At 40.0% G+C, this 24,320-nt stretch overlaps 1 protein-coding gene across 1 annotated transcript in view; it reads right to left on the minus strand.

The window, feature by feature from the left end:
- The window catches only part of LOC126210087 (nuclear factor related to kappa-B-binding protein), a 211,228-nt gene that overhangs the window by 69,320 nt on the left and 117,588 nt on the right, over positions 1-24,320 (minus strand). The window contains exon 16 of the mRNA XM_049939213.1: positions 2,478-2,630. Within this exon, the coding sequence (XP_049795170.1) occupies positions 2,478-2,630 (153 nt within the window). The remainder of the gene's footprint in view (positions 1-2,477; positions 2,631-24,320) is intronic.

The raw sequence follows: 24,320 nt of genomic DNA on the forward strand, positions 1-24,320 counted from the left end.
ATTGAAGTAGCTGATCAACAAGATTGCAAAAGAAAGCATTTTTGGGCCAGCTTAGTGATTCATGTACAGTGCTGAGTGGCAAAAGCATGGCCTGTCTCATACACAAATACTCCTATGGCTGGAAGACAACATACATCCCAAATATGTCGATAAGCTGATAAGTGATGAATTCCTGGACTACAACACAGATCCAACACTGTTTGACATTGTAAAGACGAAACAGTTCATGGTCCTTACAGAGCATCAGAGAGAAGATCTCCTTACAAGCAGAACGGCCAGCATTCTAAAAGACATCCAAGAACACTGGTAAAGCAAATATTAACAGGAGAAAATGGATACCCATTGTATAGTTGATGTTCACCTGAGCATGGTGGGTTTACAGCTAAAATAAAATCATGTGGACAATAAATTATTTTGGGCAATACACGGGTTGTGCCCTATTTACAAATATTATCTAAAATATTTCAAGCTAATGGAGAAATGTGCAATAGTGTTGAATCTAATAAATATATCTGCAAGTATGTGAACAAGGCCAGTGACCAAGCCACATTTGCACATGACATGATGAAGTCTCAAGGTTTCAATCAGCAGCATGGTGCATTTCGATCTTCTCTATTCACAAAAGACACCAGCCTCTGATGCATCTCAATGTATGCTTTGAAGGACAGTGAATACATATTAACCCTAAAAATATTAAAGAGCAGCTAGAAAATAACATGCTGGCATACTTTTGGCTTTGTGAAACATGATTTTGCAAAAATAATGTTGTATGATGAAGTTCCATCATACTATACTTACAACAAATAGCGCGGTGTCTTCAATTGTGGAGGGCATGGCAGAGCTGTGGATGGTGAGCCCGGGAGTGTTTGAAAAATGTGTTATTGGAAGTTTATACATGGTTCATTTAAAAACTGCTCACATTTCTATTTGCACCTGATTTTACGTATGGTGAGGAGACTTACTAATGGTGTCGAATATCTCACTTACTGAGATGCTTGCCAAGAGCAAAACCTACCTGATGATACCAGGCACTGGGATGACACACTGACTGAAGCAAGCATTAGTGACAGTCCACATAACTTGTGTCATATGTTTGCCTTTTTGCTACATTTTGTGCCCTTTTTGATGCTGTGGTGTTGTGGCTAAAATATCAGAATAAATTGACAGAAGACTTTTGTAGGAATATTGGACAAAATATTGAAGGTGAACTGAATGATAGATCAAGTAACAGTGTTCTTAATCAATGCTTCATGCCTACTCAAAATTTGGTTACAATTATAGGAGGAAATCCTCTCGGTCAGTATGATTTGCAGGCACCATTACCAGAAGGCGAACACATCGATAGAGAGTGCACTGTGAAAATGAGTTATAATCCAGCAGAACTTACAGAAACCTTGCAAAATGGCGTCCAAAATGTAACGGAAGAACAGCATATGTTTTTGAATGTGTTTATCAGAGTGTCAACAATGATACGGGAGAAATTCTGTTTTTGGATGCACCTGGTGGCGCAGGTGAGTGAGTTTTTATAACCTGAATCTTGCATTTTCCTAAATACTCACCATCTTGCTTTAAATGTGTACAACCCTCAGTGAGCTCATGTCATTCCATGATGAAAAAAAGCAAAAGGTCAGACACTGCGTGATGCGGGCGTCGACCTTAGTGCCATTGCCTTTTGCACTGCTAGCTCTACATGTCTTTCTCCCATATTAGTGAAGCAAACAACCTTTTCGTCATGTCCTCAATCATATTATATCAGATGTTGTATACAAAGAGGCTTTATAAGTCAAAAATAAATTTCACTTGTACAAAGTCTCCAACACAGTTATTAATAAATACCCGGGCAATGACGGATTTCTCAGCTAGTAAATGAAATTAGACATAGGAGACACAGTTAAAATGTACAAATCATGGACAGTCATGAAAAAATAGCAAAATGTAAACATAGAGATCAAACAAAGGAACATTTGGGATTGAATAACAACAATATGAAATGGATAGATTGCCAACCACCACAATGAGAAGACACTGAGTAGCAGACAAGAAGACTGGATATTTTACGCAACTGGACAGAGTCCTCCTCCAGATGTAGAAAAATCACCACATTCACCCCCCCCCCCCCACACACACACACATATTCATACATGCATAGATGCACTACTCACACACACATGGCCAAGAGTTTGACATTAGTGGTCAGAGATGACATGGGCATGTTTGTGCAGGCGTGTGCGCGCATGTGTGTGCGTGCGTGTGTGTGTGTGTGTGTGTGTGTGTGTGTGTGTGTGTGTGTGTGTGTGTGTTTGTGTGTTTTTGGGCGCACCTGGTGGGATACGTTAGTGAGTTCTTTTACCCTGAATATTGCTTATTCCTAACAATTTGTGTGTGTTTTTCTACTTCTGGAGGAGGACTTTGTACGATAACTTATACTATCTAACTACAATCTATCCATTTCACAAACATAGAGAGCTTTCACTTACCTGTTGCAGATTAACAACTTGTTGCCCCGCAACCTGTCGAACCAGAGGGGAGGTGACGGTGGTGGCAATGCCGGTGCCCGTTACAACCTGTCCTCCTGAAAGCGACACATTGCCACCCGCCATTGTCGTCATGAGACTCGCTGCTGTGATCGGCTGTCAGAAAATAGAGCCTACATTAGCAACAGTAGTAGTAGTGACAATACAGAGGAACACTACAACACAAACAATACTGACCCATTCAGACAACTCAGCTTTCCAAAAGAATTACTGGCCCAAAGATGGGCCACTTAATCAGTTGCATGAGAAGGGGCAAGGAATCAAATGCATCTTTACTGTAGGAACCATCCATACACTTTTCTAAAATGATTCTCGAACAACACAGAATGCCTAAACTGACACTGTAGTACAGTAAATACACTCCTGGAAATGGAAAAAAGAACACATTGACACCGGTGTGTCAGACCCACCATACTTGCTCCGGACACTGCGAGAGGGCTGTACAAGCAATGATCACACGCACGGCACAGCGGACACACCAGGAACCGCGGTGTTGGCCGTCGAATGGCGCTAGCTGCGCAGCATTTGTGCACCGCCGCCGTCAGTGTCAGCCAGTTTGCTGTGGCATACGGAGCTCCATCGCAGTCTTTAACACTGGTAGCATGCCGCGACAGCGTGGACGTGAACCGTATGTGCAGTTGACGGACTTTGAGCGAGGGCGTATCGTGGGCATGCAGGAGGCCGGGTGGACGTACCGCCGAATTGCTCAACACGTGGGGCGTGAGGTCTCCACAGTACATCGATGTTGTCGCCAGTGCTCGGCGGAAGGTGCACGTGCCCGTCAACCTGGGACCGGACCGCAGCGACGCACGGATGCACGCCAAGACCGTAGGATCCTACGCAGTGCCGTAGGGGACCGCACCGCCACTTCCCAGCAAATTAGGGACACTGTTGCTCCTGGGGTATCGGCGAGGACCATTCGCAACCGTCTCCATGAAGCTGGGCTACGGTCCCGCACACCTTTAGGCCGTCTTCCGCTCACGCCCCAACATCGTTCAGCCCGCCTCCAGTGGTGTCGCGACAGGCGTGAATGGAGGGACGAATGGAGATGTGTCGTCTTCAGCGATGAGAGTCGCTTCTGCCTTGGTGCCAATGATGGTCGTATGCGTGTTTGGCGCCGTGCAGGTGAGTGCCACAATCAGGACTGCATACGACCGAGGCACACAGGGCCAACACCCGGCATCATGGTGTGGGGAGCGATCTCCTACACTGGCCGTACACCACTGGTGATCGTCGAGGGGACACTGAATAGTGCACGGTACATCCAAACCGTCATCGAACCCATCGTTCTACCATTCCTAGACCGGCAAGGGAACTTGCTGTTCCAACAGGACAATGCACGTCCGCGTGTATCCCGTGCCACCCAACGTGCTCTAGAAGGTGTAAGTCAACTACCCTGGCCAGCAAGATCTCCGGATCTGTCCCCCATTGAGCATGTTTGGGACTGGATGAAGCGTCGTCTCACGCGGTCTGCACGTCCAGCACGAACGCTGGTCCAACTGAGGCGCCAGGTGGAAATGGCATGGCAAGCCGTTCCACAGGACTACATCCAGCATCTCTACGATCGTCTCCATGGGAGAATAGCAGCCTGCATTGCTGCGAAAGGTGGATATACACTGTACTAGTGCCGACATTGTGCATGCTCTGTTGCCTGTGTCTATGTGCCTGTGGTTCTGTCAGTGTGATCATGTGATGTATCTGACCACAGGAATGTGTCAATAAAGTTTCCCCTTCCTGGGACAATGAATTCACGGTGTTCTTATTTCAATTTCCAGGAGTGTAGAAATGAGTTCATTCTAATAGACGTCCACTGTTTTACCGCTTTGTTGTAAAGACAGTGCGAACAGATATTATGGATAAAATAAGGAAAATGTAAATTAGGCTCATTGTAAGAATTAAAAACAATTTTGTGTTTTAGAACTTCATGAGCTTCTGTTACAAGTACACAGTTAAGCCCTGAATAAATTAAATGTCCATCACACTGACCCATCTAACTAAGTATTTTCTAATATGATATTGGGAAGTCACGGATGGAATACAAATAATTGAAGTTATAAAGGTAACTACCTATGATATAGTACCTGAGGCACTGAGCAGTCATCAGGTACATAAACGAGATTGAAATTGTTCCTACGCTTTCAGGCATTGTCCTCACTTTGAGCTAATTAACTAACTAACTAACTGACTAACCAATTGACCGACAGACCGACTAAAACAAACACACACACACACACACACACACACACACACACACACACACACACTCTCTCTCTCTCTCTCTGTTTGAGCAGAGGCAGTGCAATCTGTCATGACAATGATGCAGGCAAACAAGTGTATATGTGCATTTTTGACAATCAGTTAGCTCTCAGAATCAAGTTGTCTGAAAGCTTAGCAATGATTTTAATTTAGTTTATGTATATACAGCACTACTGGTTACCTTTATTTCCTTCATTATATGTATAAATTATGTAATAAGTCAAAAATAAAAGTAAATTTTTTTGCATAAGGCATTAACGATAAGTAGAAACTGATTTACATGTTGTTTTTTCTATGAATCAGTTAAACATGGTATCTAATAGTCAACTGTCCTTTGAAGATGTCTTCCTATTTTCTTAAAAATCATTTTGTTTATTGAGAGACAGAGAGCCTTTTCCCGTATAATTTCTTTTTTTTTTTTTTTTTTCCACTTCCTAAAATGTTCAATGTAAGACCATTTCTTTGTCACCTAGTATCACCGGGCGACACTTTTATAGTTATTAGGAAGGCATCTTCTTAATTTAACTTATTTCATGTGGGAAACAACAGCCAATGTCTGTAAACAGCTAATATAACAATAGCAGATGAGAAGCCGTTACTGAAAAAATGGAAAGAAATGTATAAATATTATTCATTGGTAAATTAGAAGTATAATAGTAATTGGAAGCAGAGTTTGGAATTATACACATTTGAGTCAGGTAGAGATTATAAATCAAAATGATGGGAAAATATGGAAGGGAGAAATAGATATTTTCCACATAAAGGAGGCACTGATCACAGACGGGCGCAATGGAAAACAATGCTAGAATGCTAGCCTGTGACTCAATGTCTTCTCTATGTGATGAGTAGCAATATATCCTTTTCATATTGTTGTCATTCCATCCTGGACTTTCCACTATTTGACAATGATGGAAGAATATAGAGTAAAAAAGTTTGCCTGCACTTCACTTAGCATAATTTATACGAGAGGATTGAACTGTCAGATTATCTGGAAAGATTTTTTACATACTGCTGTGATTCGGCAGTGACGGTCACACAGCTTCTTGAAATAGTATGCACCTCTTAATAAAATGTCTGAAAGATGTGCTTTTGTAGGAAAAATAAGCTGTTCAAAGCTGACAAATGAAAGGCTGTTTAGGACTACAGCTATTATTTCACCAAACACTTACATGAATACTTGCCACAAAGATGTGATTACACCTATCACAATTTTCCTGTCATGTACTAAATAATCAAGATCTTCTTCATGACATTCCTTCATGTAAGAAATTGATTGGCAGTTTCTTTTACCTATTTTCCAGGAATATGTCAAATTTGAAACATTTATCTTTTGGATAGGTGAGTAACCAAACTGAAATTGTTTTTTGCAACTCACACTCCAACATCAATATCTTCTGCTAAGAGTGAAACAAACTACTTTTGCAAGAGATCATAAAATAATGTGGGAATGTCAAAATAGTTCCCTTGTCTTGACACACAAACATCTTGAATAGCTGAATTCTAGTAATTAAGCAATTGCCACAAATTAGTAAACACTTCGGGTCCCCCTTTCCAACCAATAAAGCAATATTGCCATAAACCACATTATTTGGCATGTCACGGCCACAATGTAATGAGAAACATGACCAATTCATTCAACAATGGGCTAACCACACAGTAACAGGAGAAAGTTTAATACACGAATTAGCTTATTAATAATCTAATAGGAGAGCCTATTTTTTTTTTTACAATGGGCTCACATAAACCCATATCTAGAAAAAAAGGGAAAGTATGGAGAATTTATTCTTAATTTTGCATGTTTGACTTTCCACATGTTTTACCAAAAAATTTAGGTTTGAAGGTCATCCATAAAGTATGTTGTGATACGGTATGAGAAAAAAATATATATATGTACACAAAAATGGTAATAACAAAAATGCATGGTGTGCATGTAAGTATTTACATTCCACTACTTGTGTGCAAAACTGCCTCCACATGCGAGATCTGTTTTGTGATATAGGAATAGTTTTTGTGCTCCCTTACCAAAGTAATTTGCCATTTTTGACAAAAAGCAGCTGCTAAAAATATCTTTGACATTCCCCTGCAAGTGTCATCCAATGATAAATTATCTGAGAAGCAGAAAGAAATGAAAACCACAAGCAGACAGATTACAACTGTAGGCTGAGGGAATTAGTCCCAGACAACAGTCATGGAGGACTTGTAGTGCACAGAATCTGGCGGTAAGCAATACATATCAATTATTGAGGATTACTCTTTGCACATTAAAAGCCAGACAGTGTCACACTTCACACATTAAAAATATAAATCACTGACTTAATCACTTGTAGTGCCTATTCCAATAACAATTTTCTACATAAAATGCACCACTGTTCACACTCAAGGCAAAATGAAATGTAAGTTGTGCACATCATTACCCAAAACAACAATATTTAATATTGAATAGATTGTGGTTGACAGGTTCCACAAATGTTAGGAATTGCATCATGTAATACACAGACAACAGTAATTATTTTTCATTTTGATTATTGATTTCAGTCAAATTCAGATCATCCCTGGACCATAAAACATCTACCCAACTGCGCAGTCTATAATTACAATAACTAATCTTTCTTGAAATGTTCTATTTACATACAACAAACATGTACTCCATTGCAATTCCTCACGTTTTCTGTGTGTAATGGGTATTCTGTGAAGTTTTTTGGCAGACAACTGATCAGTCATCTTCAGGTGAGTGTAAACATTCACACAAAAATGTACTCTGTCTTGCAATGTGAATGTTTATATGTTTGTTATAACATGTTATACTTAACAGAATTTTTCAACAATGATTAGCTATTGCAGTTGTGGAATGCACATTTGAATACATCTTTTATGGTCTGCAAATGGTCTGAATCTGACAAATTGATAGTCAAAATAAAAAACAAGTACCACCGTGTGTTACCTGATGCAGTTCCTAACATCATATTCTGTGTGGAGCAAGCACAAAATGACAGCCACATGGAAATATTATGTGATTCAAACTTACTTTGTGGATGACCGATCACAGTCAGAGAATTCATTACAAAGTTCAGTTGGCCTTCAAAAAAATTCACTGATTACAATTCACATCGAATTTTCAGTGGGCTATTGTTTGCAGTTTTTGACAGGAAACATTCCATAAATAATTGTTTCTCTTGAAGATATACTATTTCACTTTAAAATACTCAGCATGAGAATGACTATTAACCAAAGTTTTGGTTTGCATATTTTCGTTGCCTTCTAGTAGGATGAAAAACTATACAGTGCAAAAAACAGTAGTTACATTTCTGTAAAGACATACATTATTACTAGTGTGCCTCCAGCTGTTCAAGCAAGTTGTTCCCATTTTATCCACAATATTTCAATGACCGACTCAGTTGCTGCACATTGTGCTGTTATATGTACTCATTGCCTGGACTCCCAACAGCTGGGTTGGTCGTTGAAATACGAGATGTGTTCAAAAAGTATCAATCAAACATTCTCCTTTCCACATAAACCAGTGGAGACAGTCCATAAGTAAAAATTATCAATATACAGTGGAGATTTTCTTCGGTTGAAGATGTGGGGGAAAGGGCGAACGGGGTGGGAGAACATTTTTGTGTAGTCATGAATTTTTCCCCACAGCAGAAAGCGTAAGTCACGGGCTGTTCGCCTCTGATTGCAGACATACAGTAAGCACTCATTGGATTCCAGTAACAGGAACAGCAATAATCAAGAACAAGAACATTTTGTGAAAATGAAACATGAAAAATAAAGTGTAATTGGCAGTTTTGAATGAAATAACTCAAAATTGATGATTTTTATGAAATATTACAAAATATGTCTTTTCCCATACAAGATTGATGTTATAAGTATGAGGACGGCAGTTTTGCAATATTTGTAACTGATAGTTATTCAATGTTGAAACTGCATTTTGACTTCTTTTCCTCAAGGTGAGGTTCAAGTATAATTTTTAAATAGCAGTGAATATCCTATGGTGTGAATCAAAAACACCAAATTTTGCAGAAATATAACACTGATATTGACAACAACAACAAAAATTTACTGAAATAGGAAACAAATCGAAATTGGATAAAGTAGAACCTAAATGGTGAAAAAAATTGTGCTGAAATTGGGAAAAAACTAATTTGGTAAAAAATAGCACCGAATTTGGAAAAAAAAACATTGAATTTGTAAAAAAGAGCACCAAAGTTTTCTAAAGATAACACCAGAATTGGCTAAAGATGACACTGGAACTGGCTAAAAATAAACCCAAATTTGGCCGTAAAATAAAATGATTTTTCCCTGTCCCTAGCAAAACAGCATCAAATTTTGTGAAAAGCTTGGAAATACCCAAACGGAAATCAACAGCCTTTTTGAGATGATGCAGTGGAAAACTCACATGAAATGAATGGTAAACAACTGTTTAAAAAATGGCCACTCATCTGTGGTTAGCGAACCATGCTTAGGCATGCCTTGGGCAAGCCAATGTAACAGTGTCATTGAGGAAGTGCAGACTTTGGTCAGGCAAGATCATCATATGACAGTACGAAAACTTGTGAACATGACAGAGGTGAGCATTAGAAGGTTACATCCAATTTTGACTGACAATTTCTGCAAAGGAGAATGTCAGCAAAATCTGTACCAAAGGGCTGACAATGGAGCAGGAGCAAAGCTGTCTGGAAATCATTACTGTTGTTGGTCAGACTTTCTAACTATCTGACACGAATCTGTGCCATTTTTGGCTATCTCCTGAGCTGAAAATGCCTTGAAAGGAACACAATTTGAGCAAAGGGAAGATATCATGCCGAATGCGGTGGCCAAACTGATCACCATTCCAGAAGACACGTTCCAGAAGTGTTTCCAACAATGGCAGCAGCACTGGGAGAATTGTATGTATTATCAAGGAGTCTACTTTAAAGGGGACAACAGTTCTGAACCTCCAATTAACAAGTGTATTTCGACCAACCAAAGGTTTCATACTTTTTTAATATTGTGCATAAAATCGAAACACCTGGAAGCACACTATTAATGCATCACACAAAGAAAGCCTGAGACATCAGGGACTACTACATCATGAGAACCTAGATTGGGAAATAATGTGTAAACGACAGGGCTAAGTAAAAAATACTATATTTGCAAACTTTAGTTCTATACAAGTGACACACTTTTGGATTATTTCTACAATGGGAGCTTCTACAGTGAATGAATAATTTTATTTTTATCACCCATGGGTATGACATCGACCCCACAGACTGTGATGTAAATATTAGGGAAGTCTAGCAGAAGCTTTAAAACTAGTGACAATTCATTCTCTTGAAATATTTATTTTTCCTCATGATAGCATACAAGGCTTATTCGGTTCACTGTCAGATCACACCAAGACTGAAAAGCTACTACACTAAACTAAATATTTTGAGAGAATAAAATTTTGAGAGCATAAAATATTTTGAGAGAATAAATCTTGAGTTGTCACTGTTTGTACTAAAATTACCTCAAGTAATAATAATTTATGAGTTATCTGTAACTACTGGCAATATTTTGGTACTTACAATCAACTTTATAAACACTACAAGTAAATTCTGACTTACGTTTGGCTTTCCTGTAGGAGCTGAAGGTCTTTATGAAATGCAACCTGAGCTTGGTGGTGTACAAACAATACACATACACCATTCAGTCATGCAACAATGTGTACATTACACATACCTCACTAAATATGCTACACAGCACATCAGACTCTCTGATACAGACTACAAGAAAATAGATGACCTACAGTTAATTTCTTCATTTTGACATTTTCCTACCAAAATGTAGCTAGCATGCAGATAACAACATAAATAAATGAATAAATAAAAGACCTCAAACATTGCAATATGCTGCATAATTCACAGTCCAGAGTGCTAAGTTCTGCCACTGACAGTGCCACTGGCAGTGACTGCATTCTAAAATGAAGTGAAGAGCTCTCTGAGCACTTCTTGGCTGTACAGGTGCCAATATTAAATTGAATGCTAACAAAACTATTAAGCATCGGCAGAAAGCTATAGTTAGCTCCAAGATTGGTTGTGAAAGGACACGCCCTCCTTTTTTTTTTTTTTTTTTTTTTATTTTTTATTTTTTATTTATTAGAAATATACAACAGTCCCCTGGCTCCAGATAATACCACCATGTTTAGGGTTACAGTCAAGGCAGAGAAGGCAGAATAAGCTTTCTTTCCAATTATGGAGATGGTGCTACAATATCAGCGCAACTCAGAAGACACAGGCTGTCAATCTGGATTGTGACTGAATATCGTATATACACGAATAATCTGCACCATCAAATAATCCGCACACTGTAATTTAAGAGAAAGGGAGAGGGGGAGAGTTAGCTTTAATTTGTATTTTATTTAAAAAATTATTCTAACATAATTCTATTGATCATCACTTTCATCATCTGCTCTAGTGTAAAAACACTGTTGTTGTCGCCATCTTCTCAAAGAGTGTCGTCTTTGGTCCAGTCCAATGAAGTTGTGATTCCACATTTTCTGAAGGATTTTTACATTTTCTGAAGGATTTTCCCACCCACTCAGAAATTTGGGACAAATCTGGTCACTTGATTTTTACCCTTGGCTTGAACTTTTAACACACCACAGCAAAACTGCCGAACATGCATCTCCCAGTCAACCACAAGATCATTTCCATCCACCCTTTTGGATTCGCGCTCATCAATATGCCTTTCACTGATATTTTCGGAACAGTTTCCCTTTTAAATACGAGGCGTGTTTTTTAAGTAAGTACCGTTTTGCCACACTGCGGGCGCAGCGCTGCGGTCGGCGTTCTGCGCATGTGCTCTGGGTACCTACATCTGTTGTCTACGTACTGACGCCATTACAGTCTGATTCTTCCTTATTCACGTTGTGTACTGAGTGTTTAAGATGTCTCCAATAATCGTGAGTCCTGCCGACTGTGAAGTATGGGCTGTTATAAGATTTCTTAGTGCTAATGGCCTAAAAGCGATCGATATTCATCGTGAGATCTGTGCAGTTTACGGAGAAAACATTATCGTTATGAGTGATGGAATGGTAAGAAAGTGGGTGAGAGCATTTGAAGATGGCTGCACAAATGTGCTCTATGAACAACGGAGTGGGCGTTCTTTGGTCGTTAATGAAAGTTTGGTGCAGGAAGTGGACAATAAGGTGAGAGAAAACAGACGTTTTACGATTTCCTCCTTGCGGGATGACTTTCCTAATGTTTCTCATAGTGTTTTGTATGGCATGTGAGCGAGCACTTGAATTACCAAAAATTGTGCGCACATTGGGTACCGAAAATGTTGACGGATGTGCACAAAACCGAACGTTTAGACAGTGCATTGACTTTCCTTGAGCGGTACCACAAAGATGGTGATGATTTCTTAAGCCAAATTGTTACGGGCGATGAAACATGGGTGACCTACGTCACACCAGAATCAAAGCAACAGTCCATGGAATGGCAGCATTCAGATTCACCCTGAAAAGTGAAGTTTAAGCAAACAATTTCTGCCAGGAAAATCATGTGCACAGTTTTTTGGGACAGAAAACGAGTTTTGCTTGTGGAATTTCTGCCTCATAATGAGACAATCAATGCAGCAGCTTACTGTAAGACATTGCACAATCTGCACCGTTCAGTTCAGAACAAAAGACGTGGCAAGTTGAGCAAGGGCCTCGTTTTGCTGCAAGACAATGCCCGTCTGCATGTAGTGAATCAGACCAAAGATTTCATCACATCTTTTCAATGGGAAACTCTAGATCATCCTCCGTACAGCCCCGATCCTGCGCCCAGTGACTACCATCTGTTCCTGCACTTGAAGAAACACCTGGGCAGTCAGCGTCTTCAAGACAATGACGAAGTCAAAACAGTGGTGATGCAGTGGTTAACAAGTCAGGCGGCAGAGTTCTATGAGGAGGGTATTCAAAAACTGGTACAATGTTATGACAAGTGCCACAATATTGACAGAAATTATGTAGAAAAGTAGATTAAGGTACAGGCGTTCATGTAAAAATAAAATTTTTGAGATATCTTAGCACGTCTTTTTTTTAATTTCAAAGTGGTACTTACTTAAAAAAACACGCATCACATCACATAAGGTGCAACTTATGCCCATCGCCAGTTACACATATCACTGTACACATCTGCTTCTCACTGCTGCCAGTTTGTCTCATGACGTTGATCCCCTCTCCAGTTCACAGTGTTGTCGAGGGGCATCTCAAAATAGAGTGGCATTTGATCTGTGTCACCAATTTTCCAGAAGCCTAATGCATTTTGATTGAAAAATCTTGATAGTCAGCCCTGGCAAGCTTTGAAACCGGTGATGCCTAATTCTTTGACAAAAGCCAATGCTTTGAGTTGGCACATTTCACTAGTCACAGCATATCTCATTTACATAATTGCAGTGTCTTTTTTCCAAGTCTGGATACTTCACTGTTCGGTTGCGACATCCCCAGTCATTACTAGTCATTTCTTGAAACTGTGTTTTGCTCTTTCGTCAGCTGCAAATACAACCCTCGGCTCACATTACACTTTCTTCCCGCTGCGTGGTTTCCAAAGCTCTCTGCTTCTTCAATAATTTTCAGTTTTTCATTAGCTGTGTATGACCAATAATTAGAACATGTAGCCATGATTAACAAGTTAACAAACAGTTAATACTTCACTTCTAATGTGCTACTGATGTGCCACAGACCGAGGCCACAACAACACTATAGTATAACAGGGTCTATTGCAGGAGACGGAATTGTACCAACCTTATTAAAATTAATCCGTACACCCCAGTTTTTGTCTTTAAATTTGGGAAAAATATGTGGAGATTATTTGTGTATATACAATATTTACTGGCATAGTCAGAATGCCTTAAATGGCAGTAAAACTGTGAAGTGGGAAACAACAGGATGCCACCCGCATTATTTCCTACGTACAGCAACTATGGAGCACGCAAATAATAATTTGTACACTGTCAATCGTGGAACTCGGAAACTGAGTTTTGAGAAGAGTACAAATGAGGTGTCTCAGGCTGAAATCCAAGGGAAGCCTACTGTGTAAAGAAACAAACGAAACTATGAACATGAAATGCCAGAACACTACTAAACATAAGGAAATTAGAAGACCTGAAAATTATTATGAACTATTATGACACTGACATTTTAGGACTGTGCGAAACCAGATGATAAGAGCAAGAAGATCTTAATAGTGATGCATGAAGAGTAATGGGTGCTGGAGAAGGAAACCAAGGCAGAAATGTGGGAGCAACCATGGTGGGAAGAAAATAGTTGTTGTTGTTGTGGTCTTCAGTCCCGAGACTGGTTTGATGCAGCTCTCCATGCTACTCTATCCTGTGCAAGCTTCTTCATCTCCCAGTACCTACTGCAACCTACATCCTTCTGAATCTGCTTTGTGTATTCATCTCTTGGTCTTCCTCTATGATTTTTACCCTCCACGCAGCCCTCCAATACTAAATTTGTGTCCTACCAACCGATCCCTTCTTCTGGTCAAGTTGTGCCACAAACATCCCTTCTCCCCAATCCTCTTCAACACCTCCTCATTAATTATGTGATCTACCCATCTAATCGTCAGCATTCTTCTGTAGCACCACATTTCGAAAGCTTCTATTCTCTTCTTGTCCAAACTATTTATCATCCATTTTTCACTTCCATACATGGCTACACTCCATACAAATACTTTCAGAAATGACTTCCTGACACTTAAAAATTTCTCTTCTTCAGAAACGCTTTCCTTGCCATTGCCAATCTACATTTTATGTCCTCTCTACTACGACCATCATCAGTTATTTTACTCCCTAAATAGCAAAACTCCTTTACTACTTTAAGTGTCTCATTTCCTAATCTAATTCCCTCAGCATCACCCGACTTAATTCGACTACATTCCATTATCCTCGTTTTGCTTTTGTTGATGTTCATCTTATATCCTCCTTTCAACACACTGTCCATTCCATTCAACTGCTCTTCCAAGTACTTTGCTGTCTCTGACAGAATTACAATGTCATCGGTGAACCTCAAAGTTTTTATTTCTTCTCCATGGATTTTAATACCTACTCCGAATTTTTCTTTTGTTTCCTTTACTGCTTGCTCAATATACAGATTGAACAAAATCGGGGAGAGGCTACAACCCTGTCTTACTCCCAACCCAACCACTGCTTCCCTTTCATACCCCTCGACTCTTATAACTGCCATCTGGTTTCTGTACAAATTGTAAATAGCCTTTCGCTCCCTGTATTTTACCACTGCCACCTTTAGAATTTGAAAGAGAGTATTCCAGTCAACATTGTCAAAAGCTTTCTCTAAGTCTACAAATGCTAGAAACGTAGATTTGCCTTTCCTTAATCTTTCTTCTTAAGATAAGTCGTAAGGTCAGTATTGCCTCACGTGTTCCAGTGTATCTACGGAATCCAAATTGATCTTCCCCGAGGTTGGCTTCTACTAGTTTTTCCATTTGTCTGTAAAGAATTCGTGTTAGTATTTTGTGGCTGTGGCTTATTCGGTAATTTTCACATCTGTCAACACCTGCTTTCTTTGGGATTGGAATTATTATATTCTTCTTGAAGTCTGAGGGTATTTCGCCTGTTTCATACATCTTGCTCACTAGGTGGTAGAGTTTTGTCAGGACTGGCTCTCCCAGGGCCGTCAGTAGTTCCAATGGAATGTTGTCTACTCCGGGGGCCTTGTTTCGACTCAGGTCTTTCAGTGCTCTGTCAAACTCTTCACGCAGTATCATATCTCCCATTTCATCTTCATCTACATCCTCTTCCATTTCCATAATATTGTCCTCAAGTACATCGCCCTTGTATAGACCCTCTATATACACCTTCCACCTTTCTGCTTTCCCTTCTTTGCTTAGAACTGGGTTTCCATCTGAGCTCTTGATATTCATACAAGTCGTTCTCTTATCTCCAAAGGTCTCTTTAATTTTCCTGTAGGCAGTATCTATCTTACCCCTAGTGAGATAAGCCTCTACATTCTTACATTTGTCCTCTAGCCATCCCAGCTTAGCCATTTTGCACTTCCTGTCGATCTCATTTTTGAGACGTTTGTATTCCTTTTTGCCTGCTTCATTTCCTGCATTTTTATATTTTCTCCTTTCATCAATTAAATTCAATATTTCTTCTGTTACCCAAGGATTTCTACTAGCCCTCGTATTTTTACCTACTTGATCCTCTGCTGCCTTAACTACTTCATCCCTCAAAGCTACCCATTCTCCTTCTACTGTATTTCTTTCCCCCATTCCTGTCAATTGTTCCCTTATGCTCTCCCTGAAACTCTGTACAACCTCTGGTTTAGTCAGTTTATCCAGGTCCCATCTCCTTAAATTCCCACCTTTTTGCAGTTTCTTCAGTTTTAATCTACAGTTCATAACCAATAGATTGTGGTCAGAGTCCACATCTGCCCCTGAAAATGTCGTACAATTTAAAACCTGGTTCCTAAATCTCTGTCTTACCATTATATAATCTATCTGAAATCTGTCAGTATCTCCAGGCTTCTTCCATGTATACAACCTTCTTTTGTGATTCTCGAACCAAGTGTTAGTTATGATTAAGTTGTGCTCTGTGCAAAATTCTACCGGGCGACTTCCTCTTTCATTTCTTACACCCAATCCATATTCACCTACTACGTTTCCTTCTCTCCCTTTTCCTACTACCGAATTCCAGTCACCCGTGACTATTAAATTTTCATCTCCCTTCAGTATCTGAATAATTTCTTTTATTTTGTCATACATTTCTTCAATTTATTCGTCATCTGCAGAGCTAGTTGGCATATAAACTTGTACTTCTGTAGTAGGCGTGGACTTCGTGTCTATCTTGGCCACAATAATGCGTTCACTATGCTGTTTGTAGTAGCTTCATTCCTACTTTTTTATTCATTATTAAACCTACTCCAGCATTACCCCTATTTGAATTTGTATTTATAACCCTGTATTTGCCTGACCAAAAGTCTTGTTCCTCCTGCCACCGAACTTCATTAATTCCCACTATATCTAACTTTAACCTATCCATTTCCCGTTTTAAATTTTCTAACCAATCTGCCCGATTAATGGATCTGACATTCCACGCTCCGATCCGTAGAACGCCAGTTTTCTTTCTCCTGATAACGACATCCTCTTGAGTAGTCCCCGCCCGGAGATCCGAATGGGGGACTATTTTACCTCCGGAATATTTTACCCAAGAGGACGCCATCATCATTTAATCATACAGTAAAGTTGCATGCCCTCAGGAAACATTACGGCTGTAGTTTCCCCTTGCTTTCAACCGTTCGCAGTACCAGCACAGCAAGGCCTTTTTGGTTATTGTTACAAGGCCAGATCAGTCAATCATCCAGACTGTTGCCCTTGCAACTACTGAAAAGGCTGCTGCTCCTCTTTAGGAACCACACGTTTGTCTGGCCTCTCACCAGATACCCCTCCGTTGTGGTTGCACCTACGGCACGGCTGTCTGTATCGCTGAGGCACGCAAGCCTCCCCCCAACAGCAAGGTCCATGGTTCATGGGAAATTAATGAATGGAAAAATACAAAGTATGCTAACAGCCAGACATTGCCATTGCCAAAATGAGCAATCACACTAGTAACATAATGAAATGAACACCTATCATGTAAATGATAGATTAATGATAAGATTGCAACTGAACCACCAACTTACGCAAATTTATTTACGAACATCAGCACATGACAAAGAGGAGACTGATGAACAGTATGAAACATAGGAGAGTTAATAAAAATAACAAGATACAAGCACAATCATAATGGAAGATTATCACGTCATAGCGAGGAGTGATTTTGAAAGGAGGACACAAAGCGTCTACTTGAGTTTTGTAAGGAATGTGACAGGATGATAACTGATGTGTCGGCAGCTGGGCCAACACCTTGTAGCTCGAAGTGGCTGAAAGTGCACGCTAAACTAACGCAGACGGGCGTGAAGTACTGGAACATGAGACTTATTAATGAATAAGAAGAAAAGTACGTAGCTGGAATAATATACTTAACTTTATTCTCTTGTTGGAATACATCTCTTGAATAGTAGTAAGCTATAAGCACTTATACAAATGGCGCCTTGCTAGGTAGTAGCTATGGAATAAGCTGAAGGCTATTCTATCAGTCACTCGGCAAATGAGAGGAAGACTTGGTAGGTCTGGTCGCAAGCTATGTCGTCCGTACAACTGGGGCGAGGTCTATTCCGTGTCTTGTGACCTGCCATGTGGTGGCGCTAGGATTGCGATTACACAGTGGCGACACGCGGGTCCGACATGTACTACAGGACCGCGGCCGATTTAAGTTACCACCTTGCAAGTGTGGTGTCTAGCGGTGACACCACAATAACAAACACAGCCTTTAAAGCATGTGAAAGAATGAGGTACATTTGAAAGCTCCAAGCCATAATAACAGGTTTTAACTCAATTTTATATTAGTGAAGAGAAGGTATAGAAAGACAATAAAGTCCATACATAGCTATCCAGGACTAGACATAGGTAATGATCATGTGTCAGTCTTACCAAAATATAATTTAAAATTTAACAAAAACCAGAAGATTAACACAAAAAGATGGAATATTGAAAAACTCAAAGAACCCGTAATAAGAAACAAGTATCCTATAAGAACAACCAACCTTACTAATAGCAATAATCTTGCCAAAGATAAAGTCAGTCGTAACCTGCACAAGAAAACCTTTGTTTGGTTTTCTTTACTGGTTCTGACAGTCTAAGCTGTCATCTACAGAAGTAAAACAGGTTGAAATCATTAATAAGCCAATGTCAAAAATAGGAATCAAACGGTCATGTCCAACACAGGATTGGCAAAAAATACATACATAAAGCAAATACGTTAAAAGAAAATGTACAAAGATTGAGTAGTAGAAGTAAAAAGGCCTAGAAAAACAGACGTAAAAGAGTTAAGCTTAAGAACCACAACATACCTTTGCTATAGAGTCCATGAAACAGAGTGACATCTCTAAAAATATATCATACACGCGATGAGTGGCAAATGATTAACTGTCAAATTTCAAATTGTACATAGTATGAGTCAGAAAAGTCAGCCACCAAATTGATGATGTGAAGGCCATTGAACACACTTATATACAAAGAGGGAGCACTGGTGTACATACAAACTGTAATTTTACATTCTGCGACAGCTGACACGCAAGTATGCGTTAAACCTTATAAAACCATATAAAATGTTTAGCAAAAGACAGTAAACAATTGACTAGTGTTAAGCAAACAGACACATAAAAATAACATCATTAGTATGTAAAGGGATAAATGCAGGAAGGTGAACTGTTCAAATTTTATCATCATTTTATGGAGGTGCCATAGGCCACTGGAACATTGGCGATGTGTAGAACTGTTCCGTATCCTGGAGACAAGGCTGGCTGCTGGACATACGTCAGAAGGAACTATAAGTGAGCTGCGGTCTGGCTTTGATAGCAGGAAGTGGACAACATGTGTCGAAGGCCTAATAGAGGCCCCAGCGTGTGTTTACAAGTTGATTCGCTGTGTGGAAATGTGCCTGTACTTTATCTAGATGCTAAGTAAAACTTGGTGTGTGGGAGCTAATAAACCCGTCTGAACTGCCATCAACTGAAAATCAAATTTACATATGAAACAGAAAATGATTTGTATGAATTTAGTTTCCTCAACCTTAAATTGTGGCTGGCAGACGGAAAACTTAAGTTTTGACATCCAGAGGAAATCTTTACAACAGATACCATCATCCCTGCTCCTTCCTGTCACTCATTTAGGCACAAATTGCCATTTTTTCATGCTATGATTGACCGTATATTTGAAATTCCTCTTAGTCCTGCTACTGCCACAGAGCTTGACAACTGTAAGTACACTGCTGTCAACAATGGGTACCCAGCTGGTCTTTTATCAGGGTTTTAACGCTTTATAATATTTATTATATTAAACTTAGAGTTATAAATGATATGTCAAATGAAAGATCAACTCAAACAATTTTACCAAGAACCTTATAAATGTTCAATGTGGGCACCATTCCTCACACGGCACACATCAAGTCTATAGCCGAGTTCTTCCCAAACTTTGATAAGTGTGTCTTCAGTGACTGTAGCAACAGCTGCTTCAATCCGGTTTCTTAATTCAGGAAGGTCTGCTGGTAGTGGAGGCACGTACACACGATTCTTGATGAAGCCCCAAAGGAAAAAATCGCATGGTGTTAGGTCGGGTGAACGTGGAGGCCACGCAAAGCAAGCCCTGTCATTGGGCCCCTTGCGGCCTATCCAGCACTTGGGCACAGTAAAGTTCAACCAATCGCGGAATGCGGCGGAAACATTGGCGCTGCGCAAGCGTACTGGTGCCAAACACAACTGTTTGAGTTGCTCTTTCATTTGACATATAATTTATAACTGTAAGTTGAATGTAATAAATAATATAAAATGTTAAAACCCCTATACTCATTTTTAAACACCCTGTACACTACATCAGCCAAAATGCAGCACCACTGTGAATTCTGTTCTCAAACACAGGATAAGTTGAGTGACGTTTGTAAGCAGCTGCAAATCGACCTGACTGCTGTCAAACAAATGGCAGCTGCTGGGAATAAGTGTGTTGGAAGAGCTCCCGAGAGTCGTGTACCTGTGATACATGTACCAGAGGTACCTCAAGTACTATTCTCTTCCACGGATACTGTTTCCTCTGGAGAAAATACAAGGTCTGTCATTAGTTGTCCACCTGATGTGAGTGACGTGTCAGTGGTAGATCTAGGCATCCTGAACAGGGAGAATGGGGACCAGAAAGGACTCAGCGTGTTATACCAATCTTCCTAACTGACACGTTTGAGGTGCTGTCTTTCACTGAAACTGAAATACTGTCTTTCAATGAAACTAAGAATGAGCAAGTGGGTCTTACTTCGCCTGTTTTGAAGAAACCTGTTTGTCCAGTGTAACGAGGTGGCAAGCGCAAAAGGGTAGGGGTCTATTAATGGTCGGCAGTTCAAACATAGAGTGAATGATGGCACCTCTTCAGGAAATGACAGCAAGGTACAGGAAAGGACACCAGGTGCACTCAGTGTGTATGCCTGGAGGCCTCATTCCACATGTTGAAGAGGATATTCTAGCAGCCACTGAGGAAACAGGGTGCAACCAATTGCAGATTATGGTGCACGTTGGAACAAATGATGCCTGCCATCTGGGTTCCGAGGCCATTCTCGGGTCAATCCAGAAAGAATGTCACAACTTGCTGAATTGTCCCACGGACTGATAAAGGCCTTTGGTTCTGAGTCGACTGGAAGGACTGAACCAGGGGCTTCAAAAGTTCTGTGGTAAACTAGACTGCAGCTTCCTGGACTTGGGTTGGGTTGTTTTTGGGGAAGGAGACCAGACAGCGAGGTCATCAGTCTCATCGGATTAGGGAAGGATGGGGAAGGAAGTCGGCCGTGCCCTTTGAAAGGAACCATCCCGGCATTTGCCTGGAGTGATTTAGGGAAATCACGGAAAACCTAAATCAGGATGGCAGGACACGGGATTGAACTGTCGTCCTCCCGAATGCGAGTCCAGTGTCTAACCACTGCGCCACCTCGCTCGGTCCTTCCTGGACTTGTGCCACAGGGTTGAGAACTGTTGGGTCCCCCTTAATGGGTCAGATGTGCATTACACATCAGAGGCTGCTACCCAGGTAGTTGAATATGTGTGGGGTGCACACAACAGTTCTGTTAGTGGTGAGCATGATAACACATCCTGTGAAAATATACTAAATGCCATCACTGAGAACTACTTAAAACAGATAGTTAGGAACCCACTCATGATGGAAATATGTTGGATCTAAAGGTAACAAATAAACCTGACTTCTTTGAGGAAGTACACATCGAAACAGGTATCGGTGACCATGATGCGGGTGTGGCACCAATGATTACCAAAGTACAAAGGGCAACTAAAACAAGCAGAAAGATGTATATGTTTGGTAACCTAGATAAAAAATCAGTACAGTCATATCTCAATGAGGAACTTGAAACTTCCAGCACACGACAGGACCATGTAGAGGAACTCTGGCTCAAGTTTAAAAGAGTAGTTGACCATGCACTGGACAGATATGTACCCAGTGGAACAGTAGTTAGAGGGAGGGAACCTCAATGGTACATAGTCACTGTAAAGAAACAGAGATTACTGCATAATATGTATAAAACATACTGTAGGGCTATAGATAGGGAGATACTGAATGCAACACGTTCAGCTGTCAAGAGAGCAATGCGTGATGCCTTTAGTGACTACCATAGCAAAATATTGTTATGTTCATGTGTAAGGGCTGTTAGTGCCATCGAAGTTAGCGTCCAGTCCCTAGTGAATGAGACAGGAACTGAAATTGCGGGTAGCAAGGCAAAAGCTTAAATGCTTAACTCCATTTTCAAATGTTCCTTTACAAAGGAAAACCCAGGAGAATTACCCCAATTTAATCCTCGTACCACTGAAAAGATGACTGAAATAAGTATTATGGTCAGCAGTGTTGAGAAACAGCTGAAATCATTAAAACTGAAGAGGCTCCAGCGTCCTATGGAATTCCTGTCAGATTCTATACCTTAGAACATATTCTGAGCTCAAACATAGTGAGGTATCTTAAACAGAATGACCTCCTCAATGCCAACCAGTGTGGATTTCGAAAACACCAACCACGTGAAGCCCACCTTGCACTTTTCTCACATGATGTCCTGAAAGCTTTGGATCTAGGGAATCAGGTTCATTTCAAAAAATCATTTGACTCAGTAGGACAGCTATGCTTATTGTCAAAAGTTCAATCATATGGGGTATCAAGTGAAATCTCCGACTGGACTGAGGACTTTTTGGTAATAAGGAAGCAACATGTTATCTTGGATGGAGAGTCATATCAGATGTGGAAGTAACTTCGGGTGTGCCCCAGGGAACTGTGTTGGGACCCTTATTGTTCATGTTGTACATTAATGCATTTGCAGACAACATTAATAGAAACATCAAACTTTTTGCAGATGATGGAGGTATCTATAATGAAGTAATATCTGAAAGAAGCTGCATAAATATTCAGTCAGAGCTTGATAAAGTTTCAAAGTTGTGGAGAGATTGCCAACTTGCTTTAAATGTTCAGATATGTAAAACGCTGCACTTCAAAAAATGAAGAAATGTATACTCCGTTAATCATAAGAATAAACCTGATGTAAACAAATACAAACGCGATGATTGATCAGTAGCCGTAGCACACGTACACTGGCATTGTTACACTCTCGGAAGTATGTCCTACTTATGTATTAGGTGTATTATTACTAAGTTACGTTAAATGAATCTTTTAAGATATTCAAATGTATTAGCAGCCAACATTTTTCTTAATCACACTGTAGTTATATAGTTTCTATTTCAAAAATCATGTACAGTCAAAGCATCTGCATTGTTGTGCTTTGATTGTCGCACTGTTAATATACAGTATGAAAATCGTTGAGGCTGATTTCTGTTCGGGTAGCAATTAACGCACATAGAACACGGTTAAAAAGTGCTGAGAATTAGGTTGTTCTTAATGTGTCATAAATTTACATAGATAAACGGCGTTGAAGTTTTCCAAGGGACTGTATTAGATACAGAGGAGACACGAGCACATCGTGTATAGCATAATCGGTAGCATAGTAGCTTGATATCTCATTGAAGTAAATGGTTGACTGGTTCAAGTCTTGCCCGAATCAATTTTTTTTTCTCATTCAATTTGAATAACCTACATTTTGTAATTGTAAAATTCATCATCATTTTATTTATGAATAATGCACGTCTTCTTATTTCTAATTACAAACACTGCAGATGTAGCTATGTGTCATAGATACATGAAAACAATCATTCTCACAGCATCGGGCATACCATACAAATGCTGCATCTTTACATTTGCCACTGTACCATTACAATATGAACCCAACAGAACTGATCTGGAGCCAAGTTAGGGGATTTGGATAAAGAAATAACAAGTCTGTTAAGCTGCCAGACATACTGGAACTAACGCATGCAGCTCTTTCACATATCACTGCCAAACGTTGGCAGGATATACAATGGCTTGTCATAAAGCCTGGCTGGCTTCGTGGATTCTGTTGTTGGTCATCTCGTTATCAACGTAGCAGATGAGTTACAGTACTGAAATGTATTTCTCATATTCGGATACGGAAGGAGCTAAGAGATAACCAGACAACTGACTGTAATTAATACCTACACTGGCTTCAGTATTCAACAGTATGGTGAAATCCCTGCAGTAAGCTTTTTTATCCCACAAAGCTCACTCAGAAAAATTACTCTGTGTTTAAGTTACAAATTTTCATCACTCTCGTGTGTAATTAGAATACTATGTCAGGTGGGAATGAGAGCATTTTATGCTTTCCGTCTGGTCACCTAAGAAGCATGCAGTAGTGGGTGAGTTTTGGCGAATATTATTTCACTCTCTCCAAAAATTAAATGATATTCGAAGCTATATTGTTTCTTTGCCTATCTCTTTTTACATCTGAACTGCAACACCTCACATCATTGCAGGCTACTTGGGCCGCTACTTGGCCAGTGCTGTCCAAGTATAAAGTGCC

The sequence above is a fragment of the Schistocerca nitens genome, chromosome 10 (assembly GCF_023898315.1).
Source record: "Schistocerca nitens isolate TAMUIC-IGC-003100 chromosome 10, iqSchNite1.1, whole genome shotgun sequence".
NCBI classification, from domain to species: domain Eukaryota; kingdom Metazoa; phylum Arthropoda; class Insecta; order Orthoptera; family Acrididae; genus Schistocerca; species Schistocerca nitens.